This window comes from Myotis myotis, unplaced genomic scaffold (genome assembly GCF_014108235.1).
Source record: "Myotis myotis isolate mMyoMyo1 unplaced genomic scaffold, mMyoMyo1.p scaffold_m19_p_6, whole genome shotgun sequence".
NCBI lineage: Eukaryota > Metazoa > Chordata > Mammalia > Chiroptera > Vespertilionidae > Myotis > Myotis myotis.
Genome location: NW_023416368.1, coordinates 97,457,913 through 97,481,346, shown reverse-complemented (window position 1 = coordinate 97,481,346; position 23,434 = coordinate 97,457,913). Strand labels below are relative to the sequence as shown.

At 46.0% G+C, this 23,434-nt stretch overlaps 1 protein-coding gene across 7 annotated transcripts in view; it reads left to right on the top strand.

Annotated features, from left to right (window-relative positions):
* INSR (insulin receptor) overlaps nucleotides 1–23,149 on the top strand; it is a 164,363-nt gene extending 141,214 nt beyond the window's left edge. For 3 of the 7 annotated variants that reach the window (XM_036315560.1, XM_036315555.1, XM_036315561.1), the window contains exons 15-22: nucleotides 120–222; nucleotides 2,069–2,136; nucleotides 3,727–3,971; nucleotides 5,242–5,352; nucleotides 5,437–5,596; nucleotides 7,202–7,331; nucleotides 15,640–15,774; nucleotides 18,362–23,149. In XM_036315560.1, coding sequence (XP_036171453.1) covers nucleotides 120–222; nucleotides 2,069–2,136; nucleotides 3,727–3,971; nucleotides 5,242–5,352; nucleotides 5,437–5,596; nucleotides 7,202–7,331; nucleotides 15,640–15,774; nucleotides 18,362–18,704 — 1,295 coding nt within the window. In that variant the 3' untranslated portion in view covers nucleotides 18,705–23,149. The remainder of the gene's footprint in view (nucleotides 1–119; nucleotides 223–2,068; nucleotides 2,137–3,726; nucleotides 3,972–5,241; nucleotides 5,353–5,436; nucleotides 5,597–7,201; nucleotides 7,332–15,639; nucleotides 15,775–18,361) is intronic. The other 4 variants (XM_036315557.1, XM_036315559.1, XM_036315556.1 and 1 more) reach the window with 3 other exon arrangements.
* The last annotated feature ends 285 nt before the right edge of the window (nucleotides 23,150–23,434 follow it).

Sequence of the window (23,434 nt, the reverse complement as noted above, 5' to 3'; positions counted from 1 at the left end):
CTCAGGGACAGAAGAGAGATGGGGGACAAGTGTGTGTGGCCCACTGTTACATTTGTGATTGTGATTTGTGATGTGAACACGTTTTGATACAAAACATGTGTTTTCTTACTCTATTTCAGTAGACGTCCCCTCCAATATTGCAAAAATCATCATCGGCCCCCTCATCTTTGTCTTCCTCTTCAGTGTTGTGATTGGAAGTATTTACCTATTCCTGAGGAAGAGGTTAGTGCAGTGGGGGATGCAGAACAGTCGGCTTTCCAGAAAAATTAAGCTGATATATAGATATAGATAGATATAGATATAGATATAGATATAGATATAGATATAGATAGATATAGATATAGATATAGATATAGATATAGATATAGATATAGATATAGATACAGCTGTATCTGAGTTTGTTATAAGTTTTGCTGATCTCAAGGATGTGTAGCTTGCAGTTTACAGATAATGGCCGTAATACAATATACAATGCGGGTTTATCGTAAATTCCCTCACCAAATGTTTTCGTTGATTGTTTTTTCTGAACCTTTGTATCTGTAGCCAGCCTATGGTTGCAGTTGATAAACAAGTGTTCATGAATGTTGATTGATATTTTGTTTACGTTAAAGAGTAGGATAAAATTGAAATAAGACACATATGTTAACAGGAGTGACTTTCCAGAATCAGATAATAATTTTTAAATACTATTTTCTCACTATTTTGTGCCATTTACGGCATCATGGCTACAGATGACACATTTAAGTTTAATCTGCATTATTAACATTTTTTCTGTCACTTTCTCAATTTCAAGCTACAGACATGATGTCACTGAATGCAGAGTTGGGAACGGATGTGCAGTTGCTCACTATTGTATAGTATCTCTGCCATACATATAGAATCTATATTAATAAAAGGGTAATATGCTAATTAGACCAGGTCGACCGGACATCTTTGGTCGTCCAGTCCTCCTTCCAGTTCTCCTTCCGGACAAAGCCATGGTGGCAGGGTCCGAGGCAGAGGCGGTTAGGGGCAATCAGGCTGGCAGGGGAGGGCGGTTAGGGGCAATCAGGCAGGCAGGCAGGTGAGCAATTAGGAGCCAGTGGTCCCGGATTGCGAGAGGGATATCTGACTGCCGGTTTAGGCCCACAGGGATCGGGCCTAAACCGGTAGTCAGACACCTCCTGAGGGGTCCTGGATTGGAGAGGGTGCAGGCCGGGCTGAGTCCCCCCGCCCCCCGTGCATGAATTTCATGCACCGGGCCTCTAGTAATGTAAATAAATGAGGTGATGTAGATGGCCTTAAGAGCCCTGGTCAGCCCTAGCCAATTTGGCTCAGTGGATAGAGCGTAGGTCTGCAGACTGAAGGGTCCCAGGTTCGATTCCAGTCAACGGCACATGCCCAGTAAGGGGTGTGCAGGAGGTGGCCAGTCAATGATTCTCTCTCATCATTGATGTTTCTATCTCTCTCTTCCTCTCTCTTCCTCTCTGAAATCAATAAGAATATGTATTTTTTAAAAAGAGCACTGATCATAGTAAGATGTAGTATGATAATGAGGATGTGGTGAATTTTGAATATTATTACCTTTGCTTTTAATATGATTTATTTAATTGTAAGCCTGTTTTATTTGTTTGTTTAGTTAGTTGGTTAATTAGTTAATCCTCACTTGTGGATATGTTTCCCATTAATTTTTTAGAGAGAGTGCAAAGGAGGCAGTGAGAAGGGAAGAGAGAGAAACATCAATATAAGAGAGACGTGGATGTGAGAGAGACACATCGATTGGCTGCCTCCTGCATGAGCCCCAACTAGGGCTGGGCATCAAACCTGCAGCCCACGTACATGCCCTTGATCGGGAATCGAACCCATGGCCCTTCGGTGTGCAGGCCAGCACTCTAACCACTGAGCAGCCCGCCAGCACTTATTGACCATTGTTTCTTGTGACCTGGGATGAGATGGCTACAGAGCCGCACTAGTGGGTAGATGCTGCTGATAAAAGTGCTGTTTACACTGGGAAGGCCTGTAGCCTGTAGTGACCCATGAAGTCGCGTGAGAATCTCAAACTGGGATGCCTCCCTTTTTTCTCGTCCAGGCAGTCAGACGGGCCAGTGGGACCACTCTATGCTTCTTCAAACCCTGAGTACCTCAGTGCCAGCGATGGTGAGTACCATCCTGCTCCCTGTGGGTGGCCAGAGTCCTACTGTCCGGTTTCCTTTGCCATCAGTGTCAGGTGAAAGTCAAGGGTTGACACCCCAAGGGACTGAGACGAGCCCTTGTTCACTGGAGTGAAGACCTGCCCTTGCTGCAGAGACACAGCACTAGGGGCCACCTGGGCCTGTGTGCTGGGCTGGGAGGCGAGAACCTGGTGCCCAGCTGGGGGGGATGGAGCTTGGGGACTGTGCCAGAGCTTGCTCAGGGTCAGAACGAGAACGCAGTGTCTGAACCTGGTGCCCAAGCTGGGAGGTGGGAATTGGGAGCCAAAATGGGAGATTGTGGATGGGGTGAGGAGGACAAGAAGCAGGGACATGAGGGTGGGTTGGAGGCGGTGTGAGTGCCAGGGACACACCTACTGTTGGCTGCTGAGACTGGATGTGATGCTGGTGGAGGGAGCATAGGTCTGACACCCATACTTTCCCTGATTGTCCCAAAGACAGTGAGTGGCCGCTGTAGGCAGGCCTGGCCGTTCCTTCCCAGCGGAAGGCACCTGTTGCATGACAAGTTTCTAAACTACTTCATGCAACAAAAGTAAAAAAGTGACTTTTAAGGCAGGAGCACCATTGCCCAGCAGGACACGGGCGTGGGAGACGGGGCGGTGTTTTAGGTGCCCAGGTTCGTTTCCATCCTTTCCGATGAGACGTACAGACTCGGGTGACTCTCATGAAGGGAGGTGCTTATCCTCTCCAGAGTCTGCTCTCCTCGGTGTGTCGATGGCTGTCTCTCCCCGTGTCCACACATGGTCTTCCCTGAGTGTCTGTGTCCTAATCTCCTTCTTGTAAGGACACCAGTCATGTCGGACTAAGGCCCACCCTGTGACCTCACGTCACGTTGATTTTCTCTTTAAATACCTTATTTCCAAATATAGGCACATTCTGAGTCCCAGAGTTAGGGGTTCAGCCTATGAGTTTGGGGAGGGACGCAGTTAGCCCGTCACCGGGATGGCACAGGGGAAGGCAGGGACCATTGGGCTTTTCTTACCCGGCCTTCGTGCATTTGTCTGCATTTGTTTGCTGTATAACAAAGCCCCCCAAACAGTGGCTTAAACCCACCATTAGTTAGTTCACAGTTTGGTGGGTCTGTTCCCAGGGCTGTGCTCGGCTGGCAGTTCTGGTTTCACCCGCGTGGCCGCACCTGCCTGTGGACCCGCTGACGCTCGGCGGTCCTGGATGGGCTCACTTCCGTGTCTGGGTTTCACAGGCTGGTGGTCCCCAGCCCCTTGGCACTTTGCAGAAACAGCAGCCTTAGATGGGAAGTGGCATCCGTGGACAGTGGGTCTCTGAATCAGACAGATGGGGTGGGATGCAGGCTCAGCTCGGCACTTACCGGGAAAGACCCTGGGCTGGGGTGGCTTCTCTCTGAGTGTCGGCCATGCCCTCCATGAGGGCAGGGACCAATACTTGGCTGTGTCCTATTCTTGGCTGTGTGCCTGGCAGAGGTCCTGGATCACAGAAGTCACTTAATGAACACTTGTGGGGTCTGGGGTGGGAGGTGGCGGGGTCCCCCGAAGACACGGTGTGGATAAGTGAGGAGCAGTGTTCCCATGTTCTGTGTATGTGCCGGACGAGTGGGAGGTGCCGCGGGAGAAGATCACCCTCCTGCGAGAGCTGGGGCAGGGCTCCTTCGGCATGGTGTACGAGGGCAACGCCAAGGACATCATCAAGGGCGAGGCGGAGACTCGCGTGGCGGTGAAGACAGTCAACGAGTCGGCCAGCATGCGGGAGCGGATCGAGTTTCTCAACGAGGCCTCCGTCATGAAAGGCTTCGCCTGCCATCACGTGGTGAGTCCCGAAGTGCCCTGGGAGCAGACAAAGGCACCTCTGTTCCTTGGAGAAGAGGTCCTGGCAGTAATGGAGAAAAAAGGCATGGATTTGAGCAAAGAGTTGTAACCCAAGAGACCCAAACTCAGGTGACAGCTACACTGCGCTCCAGAGAGAAGGAAGAAGGGCAGGATTTATAAAGGCAGAAACTGCTGGTGTAATTCTCCCGGAAAGGCAGGGGGCAGGTCACCAGGCTGGTTAGTTGGGGGGTGGAAACTGGCCCGTGTTGTTCCAGGATGTTTATGACCTGGCCTGGCGCTGAGTTTAGCAGCGGGTTAGCAAGTGAGGAGCAGCTCCAAGAACGGAGGCCTGAGACATGCAGAAGCACCACTTCCCTCGGCCTCACAGCCCTCTCAAAGCGACCCTTCCAGTGATGCGCCTTCCTTTTACTTCTTTCCATCATCACTTGCCTGTGGGTTCCCTCTCCCACTCCGCTCTGCTGCTCTCCCCCCCTGTGCACAGAGCATGAGGACAGCGGGTGTGGACCCTGTCCCGCCCCAGCCCTTCTCCAGTCCCACCTCACCTGGAACCAAACTCTTTTTGCCCGAGTGCTTTCTCGAATCTTCCATCTCATCGTCCTCTCAGCACCTCTTTAACCCTGAAACACACAGTGGTGCACCTTCCCACTGCCCCGCCCCCACAGGTCGGCACACACTCTTCCTGCCTTCTGCTTCCACGTTGCCTCGGTTCTCCGTGAACCTCACGTCCCTTTGCCTCCGCCCCACGCGCCCTCACAGAGCTCCCGCTCTGTGCCAAGCCCCGTTCCCATGTCTGTGATGAGTCAGCTTCTGCCCTTGTGGTGCTTCCAGCCCAGCTGTCCGGGCGCTCCAACCCCACTGGGTCCCTTGTTAGGAGGCGCCGCTGTGGCACAAAGGAGAGCAGGGTGGGGGCAGGGGTTGGGAATTCGGGAGTGGGGAAGGTGTATTTGAGCAAAGACATAAAAGATACAGGGACAGCCATGTGGACATGTGAGGGCACAGAGCCTCAGGCAGAGGGAACAGCTGTGCAGAGGTCTGACTGTGGGAATGCGCCACCCACCACTGGGAGTTCTGAATTCCCCCTCCTTGTTCTCCCTCCCCAGGTGTTGACCCTGGCATTTGATCGGACAGGCTAGGGTTTACCCGGCAGCAGGATGCTGTGTGTGACCAGACAGGGAGGCCCCTGCGAGTTGAAATCTTCCCATAGACCCTCACCCGAGACCTCCCTGACCCCCCACATGCTTGCCCTGCAGGTCCGCCTCCTCGGGGTGGTGTCCAAAGGCCAGCCTACACTGGTGGTGATGGAGCTCATGACTCACGGAGACCTGAAGAGCCACCTGCGTTCCCTGCGGCCTGACGCTGAGGTGAGCTGCCCGGGTGCTCCACAGGGCGCTCCCTCCTGGCCCTGACCCAGTGTCGCTGAGCACAGCCTCCTGTTTTGACTTTAGAATAACCCTGGCCGACCTCCCCCGACCCTGCAAGAGATGTTTCAGATGGCAGCGGAGATTGCTGACGGAATGGCATACCTGAACGCCAAGAAGTTTGTGCACCGGGACCTCGCAGCTCGAAACTGCATGGTCGCCCACGATTTTACCGTCAAAATTGGAGGTTTGTCTGCCTTTCTGCTTGGGAATGTATGGCCCAGGTCACGTTCCGTTTCAGAAGTAATTGTCTGTCATGGGTTGTTAAAGCTTTTCCAGTGCAAAGGGGCAAGGCTTGGGATGGGCCCCTGATCCCCACACTGTAATTTTTTTTCCCAAAAGTTCTTTTTCTTTACTTTAAATTTTAAATTTTTTTATTTTTTAATTGCATTTTACATTCATATTAGTTTTGACAATCGTGTACTTTACAAAGTTCCACCCTGTGATTTAATTGCATTTGTTTGCTAACTCACCCACTCACTTCTTTAAATAACGTTAGTGTACCCTGTATGTGCAAGCCACTGAGCAAGTCCCCCTGGCTTTTCTGCCCTCATGAGCTTGCAGTCCTTATCCACACAGTCTAGCACAGTAGCCACTGGCCGCTTGTGCCCACCTGCGTTTACGTTAACTTGCATTAAGTAAAATTAAAAATTTAGCTTGCTGGTGCCTGGGCCATTTCAGGTGTCCAGTAGCCACCTTGAGCCCAGTGGTTGCCATATTGGACGGTGTGGGTATAGACCGTGTTCATCACCACAGGCAGTCTGGACAGAGCTGTTCTAGGTGAACAATACAATAGTTCACACTCAGACAAGCTAAAGACGGTGGGGAAGGAAATGGACTTCCTCTCTGAAAAGAGGCACCATTTCAAGACTGGGAGGATTAGAAGTTGACCTGAGTGACAGCATCCCAGGGGTCGTTACAGCACATGCAAAGGCCACAAGGCCGGGCGATGGCTGAATGTGGAGGGTACAGAGCAGCAGGAGCTATGCGGTTAGGGAGAGAGGCAGGAGCCAGACCCAGAAGGATCTTGCAAGTAACGGCAAGTCACCTAGACGTTATCCTAGGCCGTCCGAGCAAAGCGGGAAGTGATGTGATTCTCTTTATGAACCAAAAAAAGACATTCCCCTTCGTTAGCAGTCAGTGGGAAGCAAGGAATGATGTTATCCTCTTTATAATCCCCAAAGATCTTATCCTGTATCAGCAAGGGAAGCAGGAAATGGCAAAGTGATGTCATTCTATGTATGTAGCTTCTCTTGGTCAGTGGCTGTCAGTCAGGATGGAGGGAGGGTCCTGTAGGTGAGCGAGGGTGTCAGGCCTGGTGGGTTCTGGGACAATGGAGAGAAATAGAGAGTTAGAGAGGGGTGTGGAATGAGAGTGGGTAGGACTCCCCACTGTTTCTCATTGTGAGGAAAGGGGGTGGTCGAAAGAGGACCCAACTCTGGGTTTCTGGCGGGGCAACTGGCTGTTAGGTGGGGCCATATCCAGTGGGGGGAAGTAGGTTGGCTGCAGAGAGTTAATAGTTCGATTTGGGTTACATGTGAGTCATGGGTGAGGAGGACGTGTTTCTGAGAATGGGATTCCCAAGCTCCGGCCAGAACATCGGTTTTTGCTCCTGTAAATGGTGGCCCTCCTCTTCCTCCACGTCCCATGAGCACCCTCAGAATCCATTCTCCTGGGATTTGGTGGCCGCAGGTGAGCCTGTGTGAGGGCTCGGCCAGGGGTGGGGCTGTGAAGATGGTGGACACCTGAGCCACAGGCTGAAGGTAAGAGTTTGTGAACTGTTTGTTGTCAGACTTTGGAATGACCAGAGACATCTACGAAACGGATTATTACCGGAAAGGTGGCAAAGGTCTGCTTCCTGTGAGGTGGATGGCACCTGAATCTTTGAAGGACGGGGTCTTTACCGCTTCTTCCGACATGTGGTGAGTTGTGCGTGGGCCGGCTGATAGAGCGCTGGGCTTGAATTCCAGGATGCTCCTCTAGTTTGAGTAAAAGGGGCAGTTAACACCTGCCTTCCTCCTGGTCATCAACAAAATGAAGGGAAGGTCATGTCTGAGGACCCTTGCACAGCTACTGCTACATTCCAGTGGAGACTAATTTTATAGGCATTTCTGAAGGCAGCATAAATCTTTTTTTTCATTTTTATTTACTTATGTGTTTGTTTTTCGATTACAGTTCACATTCAATATTATGTTAGTTTCAGGAATACAGCATAGTGGTTAGACATCTGTAACATTTACGAAGCAATCCCCCCATAAGTCTAGTGCATCATGCATACTTATTACAGTATTATGAACTATATTCCCTATGCTGTACTGTGACTGTTTTGTAACTATCAATTTGTACCTCTGAATTGCTTTACCTTTCCATCCAAAACCCCCAACTCACCCTCCCATGTTAACTCTCAGTTTGTTCTCTGTATCTAGAGTTTGTTTTTGTTTTGTTAGCTTATTTTGTTTTTTAGATTTCACATGTAAGTAAATCACAATGTATTTGTCTTTCTCTGTCTGCCTTATTTCACTTGGCATAATACCCACTAAGGCCATCCATGTTGTTGCAAAGGGTAAGATTTTGTTCTTTTTAATGGCTGAGTAATATCCCGTTGCATGTATGTACCACATCTTTATCCAATTGTCTATTAATGGGCACTTTTATCTTCCTCACTTTCTTTTTTTCAATATGCTATAGTTTTTTCAATATGCTATAGTTTCAATATGCTATTGGTCTTTTACCTCCTTGGTTAAGTTTATTTCTAGGTACCTTTTTTGTTGCAATGGTAAATTGGATTTTTTTCTCTTTCTGAGAGTTCATTTTTCGTGTATAAAAATGCCATCAATTTCTGAATATTAATTTTGTGTCCTGATACTTTGCTGAATTAATTTATTAAATTTAGTAGTTTTTTTGGTGGAGCTTTAGGGTTTTCTGTGTACAATATTATGTCACATGCAAATAATGACAGTTTTATTTTCTTCTTTCCAATTCAATATCTTTTATTTTTTCTTTTCTGATTGCTGTGGCTAGGACTTCCAGTACCATGATGAATAAAAGTGATGAAAGGGCATTGCTGTCTTACTCCTTATCTTAAAGAAAACTCTTTGAGTTTTTGCCCATTGTGATGTTGGCTGTAGGCGTTTCATATATGGCCTTTATTATGTTGATATATGATTCCTCTATTTCCACTTTGCTGAGAGGTTCATGAGAGATTGTTTATAAACTGGTATTGGATTTTGTCAAATTCTTTACTGTGTCTATTGATACGATGTAATTTTTGTCCTTGATTTTGTTTATGTGATGTATCACATTTATTGATTTGCAAATATTGCAACAACCTTGCGTCCCTGGAATAAATCCCACTTAGTGTATGATCTTTTTAATGTCTTGCTGGATTCTATTTGCTAATATTTCGTTGAGGATTTCAGAATCTATGTTCATCAGGGATATTGATCTGTTATTTTCTTTCTTTGTAGTATCTTTATCTGGTTGTTGAATTAGGGTAATGCTGGCCTTGTAAAAAGAGCTTGAAAGTCTTCCCTTTTTTTGAATTTTTTGAATAGTTTGAGGATGGTAGGTGTTAGTTCTTTGAATGTCTGGTAAAATTTGCCTGTGAAGTGTGGACGAGGACTTTTGTTTGCTAGGAGTTTTTTTTTTTTATTGCTGCTTCAATTTCATTATTTTTAATCAGCCTATTTGGGTTTTCTGATTCTTGCTGATTGAGTTTTTGAAGACTGTATGTTTCTAGGATTTTGTCCATTTCCCTCAGCTTGTCCAATTTGTTGGCATATAGTTTTTCTTAGTAATGTCTTACAATCCATTGTATTTTTGTGATGTCAGTTGTTGCTTCACCTCTTTCATTTCTGATTTTATTTATTTGGGCCCTGTCTCTTTTTTCTTGATGAATCTGGCTAAACATTCCTTAATCTTGTTTATCTTTTCAAAGAACCAGCTCTTGGTTTCATTGATTTTTTGTTTTTTGTTTGTTTGTTTTTATATTATTTATTTCTGCTCTGATCTTTATTATTTTTTCCTTCTACTTACTCTGGAGTTTTCTTGTTGTTCTTTTTCTAGTTCTTTAAGCTGTACAGTTAGATTGTTTATTTGAGCTTTTTCTTGTTTCTTGAGGTTGGCCTGTAATGCTATGAACTTCCCTCTCAGGATTGCTTTCTCTGTGTACCATAGATTCAGGATTGTTGTGTGTTCGTTTTTATTTGTTTCCAGGAAATTTTTTATTTTTTCCTTGATCTCACATTCATTGTTTAATAACATGCTGTTTGGCCTCCACAGTTTAAATGTTTTTAAGGTTTTTTATTGTAGTTAATTTCTAGTTTCATGCCATTGTGACTTGAGAAGATGCTTGATATGATTTCAATCTTCTTGAATTTGTTAAGACTCATTTTGTTTCCTAACGTTTCATCTGTCTTTGAGAATGTTCCATAGGCATTTGAGAAGAATGTATATTCTGCGGCTTTGGTTTGAAATGTTCTGTAAATGTCAATTAAATCCATCTGATTCAGTGTTGTTTAAGGTCGCTGTTTTCTTGTTGCTCTTTTCTCTGGAAGATCTATCCAGTGATGTCATTGGGTGTTAACACTGTGTACTATGATTGTATGGCTGTTGATCTCTCCCTTAAAGTCCTTCAAGAGGTTTGTTTTTTTATATACTTAGGTGCTCCTATATTGTGTGCCTATTTGTTTACCAAGGTTATATCCTCTTGTTGGACCCATCCTTTTAGTATCATGTAGTGACCTTCACTGACTCTTGTTATGGCCTTTGTTTTGAAGCCTATTTTGTCAGATATAAGCATTGCTATTCCAGCTTATTTTTTGTTTCCTTTTGCAAGGAAAATTTTTTCCACCCCTTCACTTTCATCCTGTGTGAGTCTTTGTTCTGAGGTGGGTCTCTTGTGGATAGCATACATATGGGTCATGTTTTCTTATACATTCAGCTACCCTATGCCTGTTGATGGGAGCATTTAATCCATTTATGTGTAAGGTTGTTATTGATAGGTACTTATCACCATTCTTATTATTTATGCCTATGTTCCTCTCTCTATTTCTTCTTATTCTTACAGCACTCACTTTACCATTTCTTGCAGTGCTAATTTAGTGGTAATAAACTCCTTTAGTCTTTTTTTCCCCCCCTGGTCTGGAAAGCACTTTATTTCACTTTAAATTTAAAATGACAGCCATGTTGGATAGAATAGTCTTGGTTTCAGATCTTTGCGTTTCATAAGTTTGAATGCCTACGCAATTCTCATCTGCCTGTAGTGTTTGTTTTGAGAAATCAACTGACAACCTTATTGGAACTCTCTTATAGGTAACCTGTCTCTCTCTTGTTGCCCGTGAGATTCTCTCTTTGTCTTTAATGTTTGCCATTTTAATTACGATGTGTCTTGGTGTGGTTCTTTTTGAGTTCATCTTGATTGTGACTCTCTGTGTGCCCTGAACTTGTGTGACTTTTTCCTTTACCAGTTTAGGGAAGTTTTCTGTCATTATTACTTCAAACAGGTTCTCTGTCCCTGGGTCACTTTCTTCTCCCTGTGATACCCCTATGATGCTGATATTGTTATGTTTCATGTTGTCCCAAAGTTCCCTTAAACTATCTTCATGCTTTTTAATTATTATTGTTACTATTTTTGCTGCTCTGATTGAATGATTTTTTTCCTACTTTGTCTTCTAATTTGGTGATTTGGTTCTCTGCTTCTTTTAACCTACTGTTTATTCCTCTATTTAAGATATGTTATTCAGTTGGTTGTTTTTCATGGTTTCTATGAGCATTCTTAAAATCATTACTTTGTACTCTGTTTTCTGATAATTTGCTTGCCTCCATTTCATTTAGCTCTTTTTCTGGAGATTCCTCTTGTTCTTACATTTGGAACCTGTTTCTTTGTTTTCCCATGTTTGCTGTTTCTTTGTGTTTGTTTTGATGTATTGCATAGAACTGCTATTTCTACCTGTCTTGGTGGGGTGGCCTTCTGTAGTTGTTGTCTTGTGGGATCCAGTGGTGTAGTCTCCTTGATCTTTTGAACTGGGTGCTCTATGAATGCCCCTTGTGTGGGTTATGTTGGCCCTCCTATTGTATTTGGGTCTCGATTGCTATTTTCTCACTCATGGGAAGGCTCAACCCTCTGGCTGTCCTGTGAGGCTCAATCCCAACCATATCTGCCAACCGTTATACAGGTGCTTACAGAACAAAACAAGACAAAATAAGCCCAAACTGAAACCAACATGAAGAAAAAACAAAACAACAATCAGAACAGAAACAACAACAATAAAATAATAGAATAAGAAAAGAAAGAAAAAGATACTAAAAGACATGAGACCAAAAAATTAGGGAAGAAAATAGAAACCAAAAAAGAGAATCTGAAAGAAAAGAAAGACAAAAGATGAAAATAAGAAAATAAATGAAGTATTAATAATAATGAAAAATAATAAATAGTAATGTAAAATGAAAAATAGAATAGGAAAAGAAAAACATGAAAAAAAGAAGAAAGTAAAGAGAATGAAAAAAATAGAATGGATCTGCTCTTTGTGGAGCTTGCTGGATTTTGCTCTGATGTTGTTCGAATTGGCCACTTGGTGTGCTGATTCCAGGTCTTCTGGAGGTTCTCTGGTGCAGGCCAGTGTCAGTCACTATCCCTGCCTGGCACTCAGCAACCTGTCTGAAGCTTGTCAGGGTGGAGCCCCAAGTAGTTCGGTGGCAATGCCTCCAGAGCCCAGGTCTGGGTCTGTCTCCGGTTATGCCTTGACTGTCCCTGCTCTGAGATGCTCTCCCTTACCCCATGAAACTGTGTTCCGTGGAGGAATCCGGGATCTGGCCAGGGTGGTTTAAACAGACAGTGTTGGGAGTGTTGTCTGTAACCTGTAGGAGGGGTGGCGGGTACTTCCTCTCCTCTCCAGGGCTGTGCTGTCTGAACTTACTAGGGACCTCTGTCTACTTCCCGTAATGCATCCGAAAAGCCCAGCCCGTGCTTGTCTGTCTCCTGGACAGAAGCCCACCCAGAAGACACAGTTGCAGTACTTCAGCTTTGCCTGGCTTTCTGGCACCCCCTCACCACCACACCAAGTAGGAGGGGATTAAAAAACTTCATCCTCACTTGGCACTTTAATCTTTTCACATGGCTAGCCCCTGCTAAGTGGGGCCTCAGCCTAGCCTCCCCTCCGGGCCAAATGTCCAAGTCCGTGGCACCATCAAACAGAGCAGCATTTCCAGCCCAACGCCATTCCCCTTTGCCTTGGATCAGAGCAGCATGGGGCAGACCTAGTAGTTTTGCAGGTGAGGGGACAGGGCACCACTGGTGTGCTTGAGGTCAGCAAGACGGGTCCTCTTTTCCAATTCACACAGACCAGACCCTGTCTGGCTCTCTGCTCAAAGGTCTTCCCAAGAAAAGAGGGTCCCTCAGAATCACTGCTGCGTGTACTAATCAGACCCCTCCACTTGCCCCCCAGCTCTGCTGCATGGCCCCTCCAGCATGCACAGATTGAAGTTCACTTCCCAGGCTGGTGTTGAAACAAAGAAGTTGCTCTTTGCCTAGGATGGGTGTGGTCTGTCTCTCCCAGGTGGACAAAATCCCCACTGATCCCCACTATCTGATACTGTGTGGCCTGCGCTTCTCTCTCTGTTGTTCTGGATTGAGGATCCCTGTGTTGGTCTGAGACCACACTTCCAGAGGGTGAGGGCTTTGCTGCCATACCCTCCAGCTTTCTAGCTGTGCAACTGCGCAAGTTGACTCACCCTCTCTGCATCTTCTCTTGTCTTTCCCCACATTCCCTGCTTTCAGTATTTCAGATCAGCTACACTTTAGCTGGCTTTTCAAGCTGCTTGCTCTGCAGTTTGGCTGCAAGTCCAGTCTAGTGTTGGGAGCAAGCAGATGGAATTTCCAGCTACTCTGCAGTTGTCTTGGAATCCTATAGTTATGATCTTTAAAAATATTTTTCTTCTTAATGAAATCCCTTCAACCTTTCTTGTACTGTTTTGGTGGCAATGAACTCCTTTAACTTTTTTCTTGTCTGGGAAGCTCTTTACCTCTCCTTTAATTTTTAAATGATAGCCTTACTGAGTAAAGTTGTCTTGGTTGTAGTTCCTTATTTTTTATCTCTTTGAATATATTGTGCCAATCCTTCCTGGCCTGTGAAGTTTCTGTTGAGAAATCAGCTGACAGTATTAGAATTGCTTCTAGGTAAGTAACTGCTTTTTCTTTTCTTTTCTGCTTTTAAGCTTTTCTTTTTGTCATTAACCTTTGCCATTTTAATTATGATGTGGTTTGGTGTGGGCCTCTTGGGGTTTATCTTTGGGACTCTCTGCGCTTCCTCAACTTCAGTGGCTATTTTCTTTGCCAGATTAGGGAAGTTTTCCATTTCTTCAAATAGGTTCTCAATCCCTTGGTCTTTCTCTTCTCCCGGTCTCCCTGTGGTGTGAATGTTGTTAGGCTTGATGTTGTCCCAGAGGTCCCTTAAACTGTCCTCATTCTTAATAATTTGTTTGTCGTTTTTTTCCTGTTTTGATTGGGTGTTCTCTATTGTCTTGTCTTCCAAATTGCTGAATTGATCCTGAGCTTCATCTAATCTGCTGTGATTCCATCTAGTGTATTCTTCATTCCAATGTACTCTTTATGTCTGACTGGTTCTTGTTTATGGTTTCCATGTCCTTTTTTATGCTTACTATCTGTTGTAGTTTTCACTGAGTTCATCTACTCTTCCCCTAAGTTCCTTGTACCTCCTCATAACCAGTGTTTTCAGCTCTGAATCTGGTAGATTGTTCCCCTCCATTTTGTTTAGTTCTTTTCTGGAGTTTTTTCATGTTCTTTCATTTGGGACACGTTTCTTTGTCCCCATTTTGGCTGCATTTTTGTGTTTGCTTTTAGGTATGAGGTAGATCTGCTACATCTCCTAGTCTTGAAAGGGTGGCCTTATGTGGTAGGTCACCTGTGGCACCCAGTGGTGCATTCTCTCTGATTACCTAAGCTGAGTGCTCCAGGAGTGCCCTCCTGTGATAATTGAGTCTTGATTGCTGTTGTCATGTCAGTGGGTGGGATTGACCCTCAGGCTTACTGGTTATGAGGATTGGCCACAACCACAGCGAATGAGCTTCTGTGTGGGTGCTGACCTCATAGATTGGGAATTGCCTGAGTGGACTCTGGTGCAAGCCACTTGTTTAGCTTATCTGGTGGGGAGTTGTGGTCTGAAGCCGGCCATTGGGTATGTTGTTTTGGGGGTCTGTTTAGAGGGACTCTGTTGCAGGTCTATGTTAGCCACTGCCTGTGACTGGCATGGGGTTACCTGGTAAGAACTACAAAGTGTTCTGTGGTTGGTAGCTTCCTGTTCTGGGTCTAGAGGTGCAGGGGATGGGCCATGCTGTGAACCGAGGCCTCCTGCCACCAGTTCCGAACTTTGGGCTGCTCAGCGAAAGGCGCAGGGTATCCTAAGGCCTATAGCTGCCTACCAGCTGCCCATGTGGCTCAGCTGCTGCAAGATTCTCAGCGGGTAGGTGAGTCGGGTGAGGCCAAATCACAGGGAGTTGTCAGGCTCTGGCAAGTGAAGTTCATCAGAGTCATGCAGTTTAAGATTTGGCCGAGGAAGAGGGCTCAACTCAGGGACAATGGCGGCTATCCCTCCCCACCCTTGCCCTGAGGCCACACAACTTGCTTCTCCCTGTATGTCTCTGTTGCCCACCCCCACAAACAGCTCCCCAGGTGCTGTCTGTGCATGGGCCTTTTAAGAGAATGCCTGGGTTTTCCAGCAGCCTTTCCTCTCACCTAGATGGATGGACTCCTTACTGATTTTCACAGCTGGATGTTTGTGGGCTGTTCTTCCCAGCCTTGATGCTCCGGGCTTGGGAATCTAGTGTAGGCCTAGGACTCCTGGCTTCTCGGGGAGACCTCTGTAGCTGAGATGTCCCTCTGATTCTCAACCACCACACAGGGGTGTGGGATCAGCCTGTTCCCTATCTCTGCCCCTCCTTCCAGTCGTGACATGGCTTCTTCTTTATATCCTTAGTTATAATCCTGTTCAGTTAGTCTACAGATGGTTCTCCAGGTTGATTGTTCTACAGTTTAGTTGTAATTTTCATATGGTCATGGGAGAAATGAGCAGAGTTTACCTACTCCTCCATCTTGATAGGAAGTGAATCTGAATTATTTAATTAACTGGCCAGCCAGTTTCTAGTAAACCAAGACAATTATGTGTGTGTGTGTTTTAATGGCTTCTTGTTACTCCTCTCAACTATTGTTGGCAGGTCCTTCGGTGTGGTCCTTTGGGAAATCACCAGCTTGGCAGAACAGCCTTACCAAGGCCTCTCTAATGAGCAGGTGTTGAAATTCGTTATGGATGGAGGGTATCTGGATATCCCTGACAATTGTCCAGAGAGACTGTAAGTATAGAAAGGGGTGTTCATTTAAAAGGCATTGCATTTTGCATACACGTTTGTTTTGCATGTCATGTCTACATAAATGTTTATGTTTTTGTATCATATTCTACATGCATTCTTCTGTTTGTATATCATGTCTGCCTGTGTGCTTGTGTTTGCATATCATGTCTACATGTGTGCTTGTTTTTGCGTCTTATGTCTACAGGTGTGCTTGTGTTTACATATCATATGTTTACATGGATAAGTGCTGGTGTTTTTAATTGTATGTATACATCCATGCTTGTGTTTGCACATATATGTACATGCATGTTGGTATTTGCATATCATGTGTTCACATGCATACTTATGATTCTATATCATATGTCTATATGTATGCTTGTGAAGGAGAGTTGTGTGTAAGCTGCATATTTTATCTTGGTATGACCCTTGTGTTTGCATATCATATCTTTGGAAGGGAAGGGAACTCGGGAGCTGGGATGGGAGACTTATGTTTAACTCTCTGTTCTTTATACACTTAAAGTTCTGTCATGAATGTAACACAATGTTATATTCAACTATATCTCAATAATACTGGAAAAAATAAGTCAGTAAGCATAAACATTAAAAAATATTTTGTTTTAAATAGTTCTTATGGGACCAAATGGACAACACATACCATTAAACACTTGCAAAATTATTCAGCCCCACTAATAGTTCAATGAGTATAAAATAAAATAAAGAAAATACTCTCTTCCTTAATTAGCAAATAAAAAAAGGAAGGAAGGAATGGAGAGAGGGAGGGAGAGGAAAGAAAGCAGGGTGAGTCTTAACACTCAGTATTAGCAATGGCATGGCTAGATAACCATTCTTATTGCCCCATTAGAAGAGCTACTCGGAGCAATTTAAAGTCTCAAAAAATTGAAATGATCTAAAAATTGATCAACAAAATGAAAATTGCCAAGTAAATTGTACATTAATATAATGTTATAGCAGTTGAAATTTCAAATGATGCTTATAAAATGTTTTAAAGCCAGGATGGAGTGGCTCAGTGGTTGACGGCCAACCTGAGCCAGGAGGTCACAGTTTGATTACCAGTCAGGGCACATGCCCAGGTTGTGGGCTCTATCCCCAGTGGGGGGCGTGTAGGAGGCAGCCGATCAATGATTCTCTCTCATCATTGTTGTTTCTATCTCTCTCTCCCTCTCCCTTCCTCTCTGAAATCAATAAAGATATATTTTTTAAAAAATGTTTTATAACTCAGTGGATAAACCTGTTAATACATTAAGTGAAAAAAGCGTGTGTGTATTACATTTCCAAATATGTCCAGGTAGAAAAGACAAGAGCTTATATCTGAAGGAGAGTTGTGTGTGAGCTGCATTTCCCCTATATTTTGGGGTGTTTTTTAACTTTATAGAATGAGCATCTATTACATATAAAATCTGTTATCATTGTTTCTTAAGAAAAAAATTTGACCTGAAAATTTATGGGCAGAGGCCATTTCTTTGCTCCATCCCAATAGAATAAGACATCAACTTAAAAATCTAGTTTGAAGAGACCTTGTATGGAAAAAAGTATGATGCAGAGTCATTTAGAGTCTCTGAGCAAAGTGTTTTGAAACATTGCCTCATGAAGATCCTTTGCTAGTCAGGCCAGTTAGCAGCCAGCTGTGGTTCCAGGACCAGGGAGATTCAGGAGGCCCTAGGGCAGGAGTCTGCAGACTTTTTGTAAAGGGCCATTTCTAAGTATCTTTGCTTTGTGGTCCATGCTTTTCTCAGTTGTAGCTCCTCAACACTGCCACTGTAGCTGGAAGGCAGCCATAGTGTGTGGTTGTGTGCCAATGAAAGTTTATATACAAAAACACTCAGGGAGCCAGGTTTGGTTCAGGGGTTAAAGTTTGGCAACCTTGCCCTAGAAGAAGTGGGGAAAGGAAGAGGTGAAATGGAAATCCTAAGCCCTCAGCCCCTGCCCTGTTTGCTGTTGGCTGAGTAAACTTGTGATGCTTTCTGGCCATCCTCAAAAGAGTGACAGCTGGGCCTGCAGGACGGCCCTCTGGCTTCAGTCCACAGAGCTACAGCTGCCAGGTGTGAGGAGACAGCAAATGATCAAATGAGGAACTGTGGTCTTCAACATGTGGCAACATCAGGAGAGGCCCTTCTTTTAAAAATATATATATATTTTTTTACTGATTTCAGAGAGATAGGGAGGAGAGAGAAACAGAAACATCAGCGATGAGAGAGAATCATTGATCGGCTGCCTCCTACATGCCCCCCCACCCCCCACTGGGGATCAAGCCAACACCCAGGCATGTGCCCTGACTGGGAATCAAACCTTGACCTCCTGGTTCATAGGTTGAGGCTCAACCACTGAGCCACGCTGGCCATGCTGGAGAGGCCCTTCTTGAAATGGTTCTGGAATAGGGCAGCCTCTTGGGCCCTCTTTTTAAAACCCCCTTTCAGCACCAATAGACTTACTTGCTTTCGCTTGATGGTTACCTGCACATGTAGCCACTGCCTGAAATGAACAGGTCATCTGTGGTGTGAGCCACTGGGGGTTGCGGGACTGCTTGGCTGGACTCCTGGACTCACCCCCAGCATCTTTCTCTGTCCCACAGCAGTGAATTAATGAGCATGTGCTGGCATTTCAATCCCAAGATGAGGCCGACCTTCCTGGAGGTCGTTGACCTGCTTAAGGACAACCTGCACCCCAGCTTTCCAGAAGTTTCCTTCTTCTACAGTGAGGAGAACAAGGCACCTGAGAACGATGAGTTGGAGATGGAGTTTGAGGACATGGAGAGTGTACCCCTGGATCGGTCCTCACACTGTCAGAGGGAGGAGGATGGGGGATGTTCGCTGGCCCTAAAGCGGAATTACGAGGATCACATGTCCTACAGCCACATGAATGGGGGCAAGAAAAACGGACGCGTCTTGACTCTGCCACGGTCCAGTCCTTCCTAACGGCACCTGTTTTGGGGAGGGAATCCCAACTTCACTCTCCTCTGGTTTGACGGTCTCCAGAAAACTCAGGATTTTCCCACAACTCTGCCAGTGTCCAGTGGAGCTAAGAGATCATTACTCTCCATTTCTGTTTATGGTACAACTTAAAACACATGTTTGATCGCCAGTCTGACTAGTGATCAGAGAATGTAACCGTGAACATAGAGAGAAGGGGTCCTTTCCAGCAACTGCGGGCTCAAGCCAGGGTGTGACTTCTTTTTCTAGTCAATTGAAAGAAAGCACCTGTTTTTACAAAGGCTTTTTCTTTTCTTTTCTTTTTTATTTTCATTTTATTTTATTTTTGCGGACAGGGGCTGGTGTAACTTGTTTGTGGAACAAAAGTTTGAAAGAAAGAAAAAAAACATACAAACCCTGTTCTAGTAGAATTCAAAGCTTTAGGAAGTGGATTTTAGGAAGGTTTTTCTCATCCAGGCTGAACTTTTTTTTTTCCTTCACAAAAGTAGTTTCTCAAATTGACCAATAGCTGCTGCTTTTGTACTTTTGATAAGATTCTGCAGTCCCAGGTGTGTGTGCATGTGTATTCAGAGTAGACACAGCTGGTGTGTGTGTGTGTGCACGTGCGTGCAAAGCACTCACGCTGAGATGAAGTTTGGGGATTGGCTCCTGAAGGTTCCACTTTTACGTGTGTGAGCATCCTGGCTCCCCTCCGCTCTCCGTCCTCACTGGGAGGCTGTGCCCCGCAGGTTCTCATGTGCCCTAGTCTAGCCTCAGGAGTCCTCTCTCCCTTAACTTTGGTGAAAAGGTTTCTCTAGGGGCAGAGGAGTGGTTTGGAGTGATAATGGGTCTTTTCAAGACCAAACAAAGCCAGGACATAACAAAGAAAAGGAAAAGGAAAAAAACTCCCGAGATGACAAAGAGTTTTGAGAATATATTTATAACATATTTAATTTTTTAACTATCTCCAGTCAGCCTCATAAGTTATTGACTATTTCCTTGGTTGGGGGAGGGCTGGTGTTGGTCTGCCTGTTGGGCCTGAGAAGCAAAGCACCAGGAGCCTCCTTGCTTGGTCTTCAAGGCATAAAGCCACATTCGCTGCTAACCCTTTGGGGTGTTGTGAGGCCACGCTGAGGGGGTGGGCAGTTGGGTTTGATGAATGGCTAGGTTTCTGCTGGGGAAGCTGGAAGCCACGTGGTGCTGAGCCCTGCCTTCAAACACACTTGTGGCTCCTGGATCTCCTGCTTCCCTGTGTGCACCTATGCTCTTCCCACGGGGTGTGCACGTCCTCCAGCTGTTCTGCAGACACGACAGGGTCAGGCCCCGAAGTGTGATGGCACAAACGGACTCAGAGAACACTAAGCAGTACGACGCGAGAGGCACTGCCAGGCCGTCCCCTCCACCCTCAGGGCACCCAGCTGTCCTCAGAACTGACCTCCAGACGCTGCCCTGTGCTGAGAGCTCGGCTGGGCCAGCTGTGAGGCCTGAGCAGAACTCCCAGCTGCCCTCGATGTTGCAGTCCCTTAAGGAAGTAGAGCCCAGGGGAGAAACCGCTAAGGACTGTCCCACTCCCCAGAACTTCCAGCCCAGGGAGAAGCCAGCTTCTTCCCTTTGGGGAGAAGAACCACAGCCGCCCAGATAAAGGACAGGGTGAACCTGTCTTTGGTTCATCAGAATCATCACCCGGGTCCTCCCTGGGTGCATTTTCTCACAAGTTTCGCTGGCTGCCTTCTTCTTTTCAAAGTTGTGGGCTTAACAACAGATAGAGATGCAGTGGCAACTCCAAACTTCTCAACTCCTGGTCAGAACACAGGGCGACACAAATCCCCATTGTCTATTGCTCTCTTATCGAGACGATTTGCGAAATCAGAGCACGTGAAATATTTCTGGGAGCCTCCATGATTGGGTACAAGGCGCAAGAGTACAGAAATTCTTTACACCAAATTTACTCTGTACATAGAAGAGGGTCTGTACGTACATTAAAAAACAAACAACACGTAGGCCTAGGTATTTAGTTCTTTTCATAGTAAATTAATAGTGGCTGTAGACTATACTTGCAGCAATTTTCACGTTTTTCTAATTCAGAAAGGTTTTCTTACATTAGGGGGAAAATAATTTATTTTAATATATAAAATCACTGTAAAAATCACTTTCCAAAAAAAAAAAAAAAAATGGAGGGCACATACATTTTTATCAAAGAAAAATAAACAGGTGAATGTGGGGCAGTGATTCTTTTCCAGCACAGTCTACCTCAGCATTGTCAGGATGAGGTTCAAGAATGGACATTTTCGAGGCTTCAGATTTCTGCCAGGATCCAGTCTGAATCAGGGAAAATCTGTATCGGCTGATTCCGAATGCCAGGGACCAGTCAGAAATTTGAGGGAGGGGTTTGGGATAAAGTGTGGCCTTTTGTGAGCACAGATCCTTTTTTCTAACAGGTAATCATCTTCTCTGATTTTAATTTTCCTTTTTTTTTTTAATCTCCATTGACACCATGCTTCCCAAACAGGTACCAAATGTGAGGCCATGGTTACGTATCTGATGTGCGGGGTGCCCAGACCTGAGCTGCCCACCTGCGGAGGGAGCTGTTGCCTGTCTCCCCCAGGGCAGAGCAGGCCTTGTGCCGAGCTGGCGTCCCCTTGGAGTGAGCGCCAACGTGCTCCCTGACTTATCCTTTCTGGCTGAGATGCTACTTGAGGGTGGACCCAGTCACACTCATGGGCACCTCACATGCAAACACGCAGTGACTGCCTCCCAGGAGATATTTGGGGAATCTCAACCCCAAACCCACCAGCATACGGAACACAGTTTAGCAACAAAACCTTGCGCCCCCTGTTGTAGTTTGATTTCAAACCGATGCTCTTTGACCTTGTGGGGCTTTGCGAACCCGTGTGGATGTCTGGACGGGGCCTATCGGGCTACTGTCATATTCACCAAGCCTTGCTGCCCTGGCAGTGCCTCTAGGCACCGCCCCTGAGGGTTCACTGTCCGCTTGCCCTGGAGAGGCAGGCAGAGTGCTGGGCGGCCCTTGCAAATGGGGTTGACAGGCTATTTAGCTGCCTCTGCCGCTGCCGTGTGAGCAGCTGTGGGGTCACAAACCTTCTGAAACAAGGTTGGCTCTGACAACAGAACTTTGATCCTAGAAAGTCATGGTGTCCTGGGGGTTGTAGCGACGGCTTACAACGCAGCAACGCCAGCTTGGGTTGACACTTTGGTTTGTTTTGAAGATGTCCCCCTATTATGAAAACTTTTCAGTCACGTGGTGAAATCCACACTGTTTCTTTTGGAAAGAGAACACCTATTACTCTCCCTGGACCGGTGACACCCAACACGTCGGGGAGCTGTCCTGGGTGCCCTCCCGTTCTTTCCGGCCGGGAGGAAGGGAAGAAGGCGGTGTTCCCTTGGAGAGACGGTGAGCTGCTGAGAGAAAATTCGGGAACTGACGCAAGGGTCTGGGCATGCCACCCAGGCCCACGCGGACTGCTGCCAGCACGGACAGAGCTGTCGCGTCTCCCGCAGGAGTGGACAGGCTGCCGGGAGGGTGCCTGCTCGGCGGGAGGGTGTTTGCGTGCAGCCGTGTAACGTTGGCCAGTGGCTTGGCCCCTGCCAGCCGTCGGGGTGAGTGGCTGTGCTGTAGTCTCAGCGACAATCATTTTGCTTTGGTGGACGTTTGGTGTTAAAACCTTTTGGATGCTTTTCTGGCGAGTCCTTGACACCTCAGGCGATTCAGAAATGATGGTTTTGTTGGAGGTGGGGGACGAGGAAAGACTGGTTGTATATAAAGGGTGCATGTAGAATGGTGTCCTTTGAGAAAACCTTCCAGAATGTTTTTCAGAATTCTCATTTGCGCTGGAGGCGAGGTTGGAAATGGAAAGAAGATGGGCGTGTGTTCGTCTCAAACACATAAAACAAGTTGCAGGGGCTGCAACTGAAGGCGAATGTTTCCTTACGGTCACCCCACAAAGGGAAACAATGACTGTTCTCTGTCACCTGGTTCCGGAGAAGGTCCAGAACCAACCTCCAGCCAGACTTCCATTTGGGCATGCGCCCTGTAAGTCCCTGTTAAAAACAGATCGCGGATCTGAGGCTCTTCGCTCCATTTGAGAAGGAAGGAGTGGCCCCCAACATGAGTGTGTGACAAATGGCTTTCGTTTTCCCACTTCGTGTGTCTGGGGAGGTTGGCCTCAGCCGTGTGTCAGCAGGAGACACCTCCGTCCACCCTCAGCCTCACAGGATCAAATGTGCCTCGGCTTACGTGGAAAAAAACTTGGAAACACAAAACACACCAAATAGCTCAATTATCATTATTTTCAATGTTTTTCTATAAGAGCCAAGTAATGCCATGTATAGAATATGCCTTTGGGGGGTGGGGGTATTGAAATTGCTCTGCATGTAAGACATGGGGTAATTACCTGTTTATATGAAAATTCTGAATAAATTATCTGAGAATAGTCTTGTTTTCATGTGGTGTGACTATGGGGTGGGCTATGTTGAGGGAAATCCAGGAAGTTGTGCGACAAAGCCCTAGGGTCTTCAAAGCAATGAAGCAGGAGGTTAAGTGTGGTCACCAGCAGGCCTGGCGATGCACGGGTACCTGCCTGCACAGCTGAGTTGGTGGCTTAAATCATGAGCTGTTTCCACACCAGTTGGTATATAACTGCTCCACAAGGACCCTGGACCTGCCATGATCCCAGCACTAGGATTCATTCCAAGAATACCAGGGGGCCTCTGGGATC